The sequence below is a fragment of the Vigna radiata genome, chromosome 1 (genome assembly GCF_000741045.1).
Source record: "Vigna radiata var. radiata cultivar VC1973A chromosome 1, Vradiata_ver6, whole genome shotgun sequence".
Classification (NCBI taxonomy): domain Eukaryota; kingdom Viridiplantae; phylum Streptophyta; class Magnoliopsida; order Fabales; family Fabaceae; genus Vigna; species Vigna radiata.
This window is the reverse complement of record NC_028351.1, coordinates 20753885-20766011: the sequence shown is the minus strand read 5'-3', so window position 1 is coordinate 20766011 and position 12127 is coordinate 20753885. Positions and strand designations below refer to the sequence as shown.

The following is a 12127-nucleotide window of genomic DNA, read 5'->3' as shown; positions in this document are numbered from 1 at the left end:
CCCCCTCCGTTTTCATAACAAATCTGTTTTTGTCTTGCATGTCAGATTTTCTTGCTTGCATGTGCTATTTGAATCATCAATGTGACTGCTAATTAGTGGTAGGTCTTGATCATTCTTGTGATGTTCCTACATGTAAATAGAACATCTTGTGGAGTATAAGGTGTTTTAGACCGTTAGAGTTGTTAAGAGTTGTTCTCACAAGTGAAAGAAGCTAATTATATTAATTTTAAGTTAAATTGTTTGTTTAATTATATGTGTATGTATTGACCTGTGATTTAATGTAATATGTACTTTGATTTAATCTATTTTAGATGTGTGTTATTCATATGCATTATGATATGTTGAAAGTATGAGTTTTATGGTTTGTTTGTAAGTTGTAATGCCTTTGTGAGATTCTTCAACTGAGTAATCTAGTCCGACTCAAGTTAAAAACCTTAAATTTTGAGTGTTTGATAGTTTACTAAGTGGGAATTAACTTAAGATGAGTTACATTGCTCAACCAAAGCTCAAAGAAGAAGTTTTGGGTATTGATACACCGTCAGGCACTGTTGCGACACTGTTGAGCACCACCGAGACAGTGGCCACTGACTCGGGGGCGTTGGGCATTGCTTTTGGACCACTGAGCCCACTCAAATAAATGGGTTCATGAGGTTGTAGAGTCTAGTGATACTTTTCTAGCATCGAGCACCACCATTTTTTTTCTTGTCTACGACATCTTGGGAAGATGGGATTTCTGATTCGTTAATCATCGAATCGAGATGAAATTTTGACAGAAGGTCTTACACACATGAATTGTTACTTTGATCGGTGGGGTCTGTGATTTGAGGTATATAGTTTGAAAAGTTAGTCTCTTATGTTTGTCCTATTTCTTTTTAGGTTTCTCTTTTATGGAAAGCATTTCTTATTTGTGATTTTGGTTTGATCTTGGGATAAAAGAAGGTATATGGTTGTTTATATGATTGACAGACTCATTAATGAATACACATGTGTATAATAATGCATGAAACTATGATGATAATGGGTTTGTTAATGGATATGAGCATTATGTATGAAAATATGTAATGATTATAATTGATTACGAACATGATATTACTTAATATAGACGAATACAAATGTGGGTGATTGATTAGTATTTGAAATTTGATGTGGAACCATGTTTATGGATGCAAGTATGAGTTTGGTGCTATTCCAAGAATCTTGTAGGGAGTTTCTATGATGGTGTTCCTTTAGTGTATTCATAGGTGTATTGATTCAAGTAAGGAGATTTTCTAATACTCTAATAAACATTCAACTTGTGTGGGGTAGAATGAGCTTGTTTAGACAAAGTCCAAATGTCTAGTAACCCATGTTTGAAAATTTTCAAACCATACTCAACGAAATATTGATGTCCAAACAATTGGGTATGCCGAAAAGACAAATGTTTAACCAATAGAATCACCTGTCTTAATCACTAGGGTAAAATAAATATGAGAGTAATTATGATAATGAAAATAGTGTTTGATGCAAATACACACTCTAAATGCTATTGAAACTATATGTAGGACATAGTGTGTTGGGATAAAAGATAGACATCCCATTAAGCAAAATGTTACCTCAAAAACCTACGCCAAAATGATATGAAACTCCTGATGGAGTGTTTGTATCTATGGTGTCTGAACTAAAAAACACTTGTATGATCTATCATCCAAAAACTAGCCTTGCTTAAACATAAAAGTGATTTTACACACACTCTCATAAGACAAGAGTTTGGAAGAAATAATCTCTAATTGAAATTCTTCAAAAGACTATGTAAGCAAAACAAGCTAGCGTCTTATGAAAACAAAAGTCTGTCTTTTGTATAACACTAACGTCAAAAGAAATTTTATTTAAAACAGTGTTATATCAAGCAAAACTTGCTAAATGAAACATTGTTTAATGAATGAATACTAAAAAGCCTTTGAAATCATCTTATGTTTATATCATGTAATGAATATACATGTTATTTGCCTTACCAAACAATACATTTATTATTGAAATGACAAATGATAAAATGTATTGAACACACTACCTTGCTTAAAGTTTATCAATGTTCAAAACATTTAATACATGTATGAAAAAGTACCTCGATGCTTGTATACTATGTTTCTTGATATCTGTGTAGATCAATAAAGCAAAAAGATATGATCAAAATCATGACATCCAAGAAAAAGATGTTGTGAGAGAAGAAGAACAACATTCTAGGAATGTTTTCTTGAAGCCATTTGCTCTGTCACATTGTACAAGCTCAAGTTTCGCCTCGGGCTACAAGAAAGAGCTATGTTGCTGTAAAATGTAGACGTGAGCCTGACCAAGCTTCTGGAAAAGTCTATTAAGTCTATCTTGATAATCAACTTAGTATCCAAAGGTCATATCATGAACTAATATATAAAGAAGATCAACTCAAGAGAAAGTTGTTGTTGCAAAATGTAGAAAAGAGAACAAGTGAAAAAGACAGAGAAAAAAGAGCACAGATATAGTCTAATGCTCCTCAACCTAAGAAATATGATTAAGATATGAAAAGCTGAAGAAGAAATGAATAGAAGTGAGAGATGAGAAAGAAAGAAAGTGAGTATGCTCAAAGGAGATAATAACATTTCAATTCTAATCTATCTCAATTCTTATATCGTCTGATGATCTTCAACTCAAAAGAAAATGATGAAATCAAGTTTGAGCAAAATAAAATATGAATAAAAAGCTATCATCATATCTCGTTTTCTACTACATCTTCAGACTTACACATCTGAAGCTTTTAGAATGAAGAAATGAGTAAAAGCAGAAGAAACGTGTGTGTGTATACACATGCACACATTAAGTACTGATTCATCTAACACTGAGAAAACTCATTTTTTCTGAATAAACTTGTAAGAAAAAGTATGGAATGGACTAAATATTTTAGAACGTTACCCACTTAGGTTGATCGCATAATTCGTAAAAATTTTTACTATATTTTAATTTTTGTCAAAAAAATATATTTTATTATTCATTCACTTTATGCTTGAATTTTTTAGCAAATTCTCTTGCGTACATTTAACATTAATTAATTGTTATAACTTGTTAGTAGCTTATAATTTCTTTTTTATGTTTTTTTGTTCATGAAAGATTTAACTTTGACATATTTATTTAATGTGAATCTTAATTTTATGCTTACTTAATATATTCCATTTTTTTTTTCAAAAAATATACTCCTAAGGTGCAGTAAATATGTGAAACATTAAAATAAGATATTGTTACAACAATTTTCTAAGATTTTGTTTATGTGAAATGACCTACATACAAGTCAATTATTATGTTGATCGAGTCAACAAAACTAGTTAGTAATTTTTATATAGGACAGATTAACTCGATTTACATTTACGGATTAAACGTGGATAGATTATCTCACATTTATCTTTCTAGATGACTAAACACATTTAAAATAGACTTAATTAAGTTTTAAATCTATTATAAATTTAAGAACTTTCATTTGAATCCCTAATAAATTTTTATGATCCATTGAGTCCTCAAAAATTTAAATATTTTCAATTGAATTATTAGGAATAGGTTTTTCTTTTAATAAATTGAAGTGGCTTGTAATATTATTATTATATTGTTTTATCACATTTTTTAATTTTCTCTAAAATATAATTTTATAATCTTATAATTTTACACTTTTATAACAATCACATTATCAAATTAATAATCATATCACTTAATTAATAAAAAAAAGTTATAAATTTTTTAAGACTTTACAAACTACCAAAATTTATTTGAAACTTTAACCTTAATTAAATGTTTTAAAATATAATAATTAGAAGAGAATATACATTAAATACACTATATATCATCCAAGTGTCTAATATTGGAACAAGGGTCGCATGCATTTTAGGACTCAACACCTATGTTAGTACGCACTAAAACTAATGGAACCATCCTCTACATTTATTTATTTATTTTCTTCATAATCATTTGTATCTATCTACCATTTCACTCTTACTTTTGTGCATTCTCTCCATTCTTTTGTATTGAGGCTGCATTTGTTTCAAATAGTGAAAAAAATTAAAGGAAAAAGAGTTGAAAGTAAGACTATTTAAAAAAATGAAAAAATAACATTATAGTGTCAATGAAAAAAATAATTACTACAAATATTAATAAAATAAAATAAATTCACAACAAGCATCAATTGAAGAATTTGATTTAATTTACATCTATTTAAAAAAATATTCTTAATATTGATAATAATTAGTATTGATAGAGAAACTCTCACTAATAATAGTAATAATAAGAAAAATAATAATTTAAATAAACAATAATTTCTATCAATATTAATAAGAAAAATTCTCAACCCAATGATAAATAGTAATTCTAATGATAATACTTCCTCTTCTAATAAGTTTATAACACTCACCAAACAAAGAGACATTGAAAATAATGTAAATCTATTTTTCCTCTTTGTAACTTCTACTTTCTTAACACATCATAGATGTCCCACTTTAAATCGTTATTATTACATGTGTCACTCATCATTGTCTCTTAAAATGTAAGACAACCGATTATCATTTATGAAATTTTATGGTCTTTATATAGTTATACTTTTAACTATCTCTTACCCCTTTCGTGCTAATTATCAAAACGGAAAAGAAAAAATAAATGTACACAAAATGATAATAAAAAATATATTTTTTTGTTAGTTTAACACGCACATTTGGATGAGTAAACCAATTTTTTTTAAAAAAATTAGGAATAAAAACCTAATTTTTTTTACAAAGATCAAACCCAACAAAAACATTGATAATACCAAAAATGTACTCGACTTTTATAAATTTTAATATTATCTCTTACAGTTATTTCCTATAGAAAAGGATGGAAAGAAAATATTAATCACATTAAAAGGTCGTGAATTTCTAATTAAGAGATTGCATATAAATTAAAATCTTAATTTTAATTTTATTTTATGTTGTTCTTTTCCTTTAGCATTTTTTCCCTTCTCTCACTTTCCTTATTTTTTTCATCACAAGCTGAATTTTCACATATTTTCATCATTAATTTGATAATAAATAAATATCCTACGTGGCATGGATGAATTAATTTGATGAGTAATGTTTCACCTACAAAATACTATTCTTAATTAGCCATTCATAAGTAAGATACGAAACTGATAAAAAGAATATAAGTTGAGTTCTCTAATTTATGATGTGAAAGAACGTTAGTTTCATCGTCATTAAAACTTGAAGATATTTTAATTTTATAAAAAAGGGAAGATATTCCGTCCACGCACAGCGTTAAATATTCTGTTATCTTTGTTATTTAATACTAAAAGATGCTTGGTGCCCAGAGGGCGAGTCCGTCCTAAATTATGAATTTAATATATATTTGATATTTCAACAACCCCTCCTACCCTCATTGCCATGGTTAGTAAATCATGGTTAAACCAGAGTGAAGCGAGTAAGTAACCATGGTTGGAGAAGATAATCACAGGAACAGAGATAGAACGTTACGCGTGTGAGGCGTGTGGCACGTGTGCGGAATCATCTTTTATTTTTATTTTTCGAACAAGAAACGGCATTAATGCTTTAGATTTAAAACTTGACTTTCCGGTGAAGACCGGGTAATTTAATGAAAAATCATTGTAAGTAAGGGAAAAAAAAAAAGGAAGCGTTTTAAAATTAAGTAAACTCACAGTTGTCCTTACCTGCCCAGTAGGGCAGCCCGTGAGGGACTGTTTCCCGTGTGGTTAGGCTGCCCGAACTGCCCGATTCTCGAGTGAGAAATTACGAGCATTCGGTCTCCAGTACCTCTGTGTGTTTCCTTCTCTCTCTTTCTCACTCACCTCTGATATTTCTATATTTTGGTGCTCTGTGTCTCTACGATCAGGATCCAACGGTCCACAATGTTCGGGGCTTATGCTGCTTGTTTTCCCCGGTTTTAGAGCTCCAAACCTTCAGATCCACCTCATTCCTCTCCAGATCTTCCTTCCTGGTAAGCGCTTTCAACCTTCTCCTTCTTCAATTCTCGCCAATTCCACGTTTTCTCTTCTATCTTTACACTGCTTTCACCTTTCTTTTCCCTTCTTTCGCCATCTCATCTTCAAACTCCTCCTCTTACCACGCCTGCGTTTTCAAACCTAAATTCTGCTTTCTCTCGCGCTTTCGTAATTATACGTCAATTATGCTTCCTCTGCATCTCCTCCTTCCAAGGAGAACTTCAATTTAATTATCTTTTTACAAAAATAAAATACTTATCAGTGTCATAGTTTTTGGTACTTTGGGAAACAAGAGCCACTGTCAATATTTTGCAGAAGATCTAAATATGGTGATATCATTATTATTATTATTATTATTATTATTTTAATTATTATTTATTGTAATTTTATTATTTACAGGATAAGGTCTTGTAGTTGGAGGAGGAGCTTGTTTGTTTGTTGTACGAAATGGAGACTAAACAGAATTCGGTGACGGTTACGTTCAGTTACGGCGCGTTGACGTGCGCTGCGGAAGTTCTCGCCACTTTGCTGGCTTCTGCAGTCGTCAAAACCACCCTTTTGGCTCCGGTGAGTCAGTTCTCTCTGTTTTTCACACTCTAAACTCATTTTTTTTTTGTTAAAAAAAAAAGTCTAAAAAGCTAAAGCGTTAAAAGAACTAAACTATGGTATGAAGCTTTTACTAGTCTTAACTTGGACAAGATCTAACGTTATCTATATCTTTTGTGAAAGCAATTTGTGTTATCTCTCGAGTTCATGTTTTTATGGTCTAAACAATTATGGGAAAATTTTTTGGTCTTTGTCAGTATGTGCCTATTCTACACGCTATTATGCGCATGTAGGACTGATGAATCACCGAGCTTTGGGATTTTTTTTTGGGTAACCGATGCGATGTAACCTTATCCTTCCGTGCGCCGGTGATTTTTAACCTTTTAGGTTTGGCGTTTGCTAACGTACGCACTTATTTTATTTTATTTTGGACGAGGTAGAGGAAGGAAAATAAAATAAGACGGAAATAAATAAAAAAAAATTAGGATTTGTTTGTTTCCTTTTGCGGAACTGGGTAGAAGATATAAATTGCGGTTGAGGGATTAGTTTAGTTCCGAGGTTTTACTCTGTGGGGCCCGGTTGGGAATATGAATTATAAAAATATCTTTTTGTCGCGTGTGAGCGTGTGAAAGTCAAAAGTGAAGGAAAGGGAGGGGAAGCGGATTCGAATGGGGTTATTCGCTTGGATATGCCGTTTGAGCGTAAAGCACGCTTCACGAACGCGTGTCGTTTTTGTGGTTTTGCTTCCTGGCATCTTGGGTGGGAAAAAAGGTGGAATCTTATACGATGGGACATAATTGTAGTATCCACTGTCTCATGTCTCTATTCTTAACTGTAAACAGTGTCAGTCACTTTTGTTATCTATGTAGTTGCCCACTTCAATATTATCTAAACAATCATTACCACCGATATTTACTATTCTCCTATTTAATTTTAATTTTCCAACAATATATAAATCCTATTTTATACAACTATTTACGTATTCCATTTTAAAATGTTATATTATTCCTTTCCTTTAATTATAACAAGAAATATTTATTTATTTTATATTTTGAATTAAAGAAAGTTAAGATGTGATGAATGACGTGTCTAATTACTGATAGATATCTGTACGGATAGTGCCTAACAATAATTGATCTTTTAAATAAATTATATAGTCAGTCCCACGAGCTTTTCGTTCTTTTAGGGAAAACATGTGCTATATATATTATTGTTAGTTTAAGTTTTCATTTTTTTACCATCGTTTAATAAACATCGTTTGTTGCCTTGAACACTGTTCTTTTATTTCGTTTGATAAAATCCAAAGAAACTAACAACGATGGTAAAAAATGAAGAGTTAAACTCCAGCACAATATATATTACATGTAACATATAGCAAGAGATTTGTGGTACTGCTTTATAAACATCGTTCAATCGCAAATAACTTTTGAAATATCTGTATGTCTAATATGACTAACGCGTTGTTTTAAAAAATAGTAAGTTTTGTTGTTTCTTCGGCAGTTAATTGAAAATTAATTTTTTTTCTCACTAGTTTTATTAACCAATTATTCTCTTCTTTTCCACAAACACAATACAAATTTCCAATCTAAAATTATATAATAATATCAGTCTCAAACCCTTTCAAATCAATATCTACGTATTTCGATTAAAGCAATGTGGAATCTAAAAGGGTTAAAGTTCTTACAAATGTTCATTTCATCATTTGCAAATTCTAACTCAGACTTGGTAAAAGAGTTGCTATTAAACTCATCCATCACTTAGCTTAAGAATCGTAAATTTCCATTTACAGTAATACATGTTTCGAGAAAAATAATTTTGAATTCAAAAGACACACCTCTCTGTCTTTTTAATTACATATTCAAATTAAACATCTGTTTTTTCCTTTCTGTAACTCAATTTGTTTACATCGGTTAGTATCATCTCCTTGGTTCATTTGTCTTGAAAAATGGATGCAGGATCTCTACCGGCTCTTACTGATCAACACATCCCAGAGTGAAGACAAGCAACATGATGCAGAGGGGGAAGACGGTAACGACGATGAAGGCAACGACGATGACGAAGGAGATGGTGTATCCGGGGAGGGTGAAGAGGGAGAGGGTGAAGACGAGTTGTCATCCGAAGATGGAGGTGGATATGGCAACAATTCCAACAACAGGAGCAACTCTAAGAAAACACCCGAAGGTGGCGCAGGTGGGGTGGAAGAGAATGGAGAAGAGGATGAAGATGAAGATGGTGATGAGCAAGATGAAGACGACGAGGATGACGATGATGACGAGGATGATGAAGACGAGGGAGGTGAAGAAGAGGAGGATGAGGGTGCTGAGGATGATGAAAACGAAGAGGACGAGGAAGAAGAAGATGAGGAAGCATTGCAGCCCCCAAAGAAAAGAAAGAAGTGAATTTAGCCTAGTCAAGCCTCCTGTTTGTATTGTTGTGTACGAATTTGGCTTCTAACTTGCATGTTTTTACTTTTTTGGGTACTAAACTTCCATGTTGTTATTTAGTTTATAAGGAGGCTTATGTAGGACATGTTTTAATTGATATCTATCTTCACCATTGCGTAATTAGAATGCTACATTATTGAGCAGGCAATGCTAAATTTATGAGAGAAAATTATGATCTTAGTTTTGACTTAAGCCTTCTCACGCTCTCTTCACTCTGTAGATGATAAGCTACTTGAACTGTTAGAAAGAGAATGCAAATATTCTTAGTGCTATTATTGGCAATGATTTTCGTTCTTCAAATTTCTAGCTCAGTAAGACGTGGCTCTGGGCGCATGAAAGATCCTTTTTTATGAACTTATGGACAGACAGCTCTGAATAGCAGCAAACGCAGTGGTTTACTGTTTCTATTGATCAGTTTTAGTTCTTTTTACTGCTTTATGCCTGTTATGATGTAGCCATGTACATTCTCAAATAGCATTTTTTTTTTTTCTGATTTTTAACATTACATTAAGGGTTTCGACAATCTTTTTATCTAATACAGATTTTTAAGAGAAAAAAAAATCCATTCGTTCTTCTTTCTGACAACTGAAATCCCAATTATAAATTTTTATAGCTGATAATACTTTCAAATATAAATATAAATTAATATTATTTTTAATTCTTTTAATAATAAGTCATTTTAGATTTATTAAATTTGTTTTGAAAACAAATATTTCAGTTGTTATAAAATGTAAAGACTTATTGTTTAACTATCAAATTATTATTATTGATAATTTGAAGATATTAATATTCATTATCTTTTTTAGTCGTTCTTTGTTAATGTTGTTATATTTCAGTTAAGGTTTGTTAAAAGAATTTTAAGTGATATTAACGAAGTTTTTTTTTTTGACTGATTTTTTTTTTCATTAATAAAGACTATAATTAGTTAAGTTAACACGAATAGTAGTTAATTTTAAAATATTGTTCGATTTTCTTGTAACTATATTATATTATAAAAGTTTAGCATATCCGGATCTTAATATTTATAATGTTTAAAATAGTGATATTTAATTATTTTAATAATAAAAGTTTAAAATATAAATAAAATTATTATAAATAAATTTTAAAATCATACTGTCTTTCTAAACATTTTTTTTCTAAATTTTTCTTTGATTTTCTAAAATTTCTAAACGTTTGTTGTTATGTTTGAAGATTGGAGATCACTAGGGTGATTTTTGTGGCGAATTCTTCATTTATATTCGATCAATTTTTTTTCATTTTTTTGTCCATTTTTTTGACCGGTTTGTTCTTTCTATGCATTGATCATTTTTAGCTCATATGTAGTGTTTGAGTTTTCTTTGTTAGTTTCTACTAATTAATGGTTTTAATGGTGTGCCCGGTTGTGTTTATGTTGTTCATAGGAACATATAGAGCTTTATGTGTGTTTGAGGGTGTTACAAGGATTCTTGTTTGTTTGTCTTCCAGGTAAAGGAAACTAATTGCATTAGTTTTAAGTTATAGATATCTTGAAATTGGGGATTTGCATGATTAAGTTGTATGATGAAGTTTGATATGCTTAATTTTGTTTGTTTTGGATATTTATCAAGTTATTTGTCTTAGTTGAGTTTTTTTTTTTTTTTTTATTGGAAACTTATGATATGATCTATCGAGTCAATAGGCATGTGCCTTGATATTAAAAGTTATTTTTGACCATTTGAACATGTTCCATTTTCCTCCATATCAAAGAAATTTATCTCCTGATATTTGATACAACGTTGAATGGTGGTAGGTTGAGGCTAAAAGCTAGTTTCTAGTGCAAGTTTGGGAGCATTTTAGCTCCAGGTCGCTTAACAACAATTTTGTACCATTGAGTGCCAAAAATTGTGAATGCTTTGGCGTTGAGCGGTAGTAGGACACGACTTAATGTTATCCTTGTATTGCAGTTCTGAAACATTTTAGCTTGAGGACACTAACTGCCAGAAAGTGTCACTAAGTGCACATTATTATGAGAAGAATGACATTGAGTGCCAATATTATCACTGAGTGCCACCTTTTGCGAAAGATTTCACATTGAGCGCCACTTTTGGGCACCAAATTGTATGTTGGAAGTTTCTTCTACTTTAGCTTGTTTGAGACAGATGCACCATGGATTTTACGTATGTTTAAGAATATTATGGTGCTTTTTTGAGTGATAATATTATTGTGAACATGTGTGGTAAAAGTTGTATGTGGTTTTTTTAAAGTGAAATACTATTATGAATAGGAGTAATTCTCCCTGCACCTCCATGAGTTATGGTTGTACCTTCAAGCTTCCCATAATACCTTCTGCATTAAATGAAGCTCAACGATTTTTTTTGCACACGCTGCATCCCACCACCCCCTTGCTCATTCATTATGCTTGTTCTTTTTTGTTTCTTCTTTGCTTCTTATGTTGGTTTGTAGTTTGAAGAGTTGTGGTCCCTCGTGTTCGTGGTCCCAATGTGTTGGTATGGTCCTGTTTTGGTGGTCTCTGGTGGTTGAGTGGTGATCAGGTCTTGGTTCTTCATCGGAGCAACGCTTTTGAGGTTAGAATAACGGAACACCTTTAACCGGCATTTGGACTACAGTTAAGGGGTCACCAACATTCGAACGCTGATTAAGGGTCACTGCACTTCGAAGTACGACTGAACCTTAACCGACGTTCGAACGCCAACGACCCTTAACTGCATTTTGAACGTCGGTTAAGGGTTAGTGCATTTTTTCAAACGCCGGTTATGATTGTGCCTGTCAAATGGATGTAAAGTTAGCCTTCTTGAATGGGCAATTAGAAAAGGAGGTTTATGTGAGACAACCTCCGGGTTTTATGAAGAAAGGAGAGGAGCAGAAAGCCTACAGATTGAATAAAGCCTTATATGGACTTAGGCAGGCACCCCATGCTTGGAATAATCACATCAACTCACTGCTTATCAGACTTGGATTTCAAAAATGCACAATGGAATTTGGAATCTATGTAAAGTCTGTTGCAAAACAAAGCATTCTAATAATTATCTTGTATGTAGATGACCTGATCATGACTGGAGATTCAGAAGATGAGATTGAAGAGTTTAAAAGAAGAATGAAAGAAGAGTTTGAGATGACAGAACTTGGCAATCTGAGTTACTTTCTGGGACCAAAGTTATTGCAGACAACAGATGGAATGTTT

General features: G+C 31.8%; 1 protein-coding gene across 1 annotated transcript; it reads left to right on the top strand.

The window, feature by feature from the left end:
- The first annotated feature begins 5776 nt into the window (after positions 1-5776).
- Positions 5777-9159, top strand: LOC106773425 (pheromone-processing carboxypeptidase KEX1). The gene is made up of 3 exons (XM_014660125.2): positions 5777-5973; positions 6377-6544; positions 8479-9159. Exons 2-3 carry the CDS (start codon positions 6425-6427, stop codon positions 8920-8922), a joined length of 564 nt encoding a protein of 187 aa, XP_014515611.1. The 5' UTR covers positions 5777-5973; positions 6377-6424; the 3' UTR covers positions 8923-9159.
- The last annotated feature ends 2968 nt before the right edge of the window (positions 9160-12127 follow it).

Bases quoted from the DNA above. Each gene is read 5' to 3' on its own strand.
- LOC106773425 (XM_014660125.2), top strand. From the start codon at position 6,425: ATGGAGACTAAACAGAATTCGGTGACGGTTACGTTCAGTTACGGCGCG. The intron at 6,545-8,478 runs GTGAGTCAGTTC...AAATGGATGCAG, and splicing joins AAACCACCCTTTTGGCTCCG to GATCTCTACCGGCTCTTACT.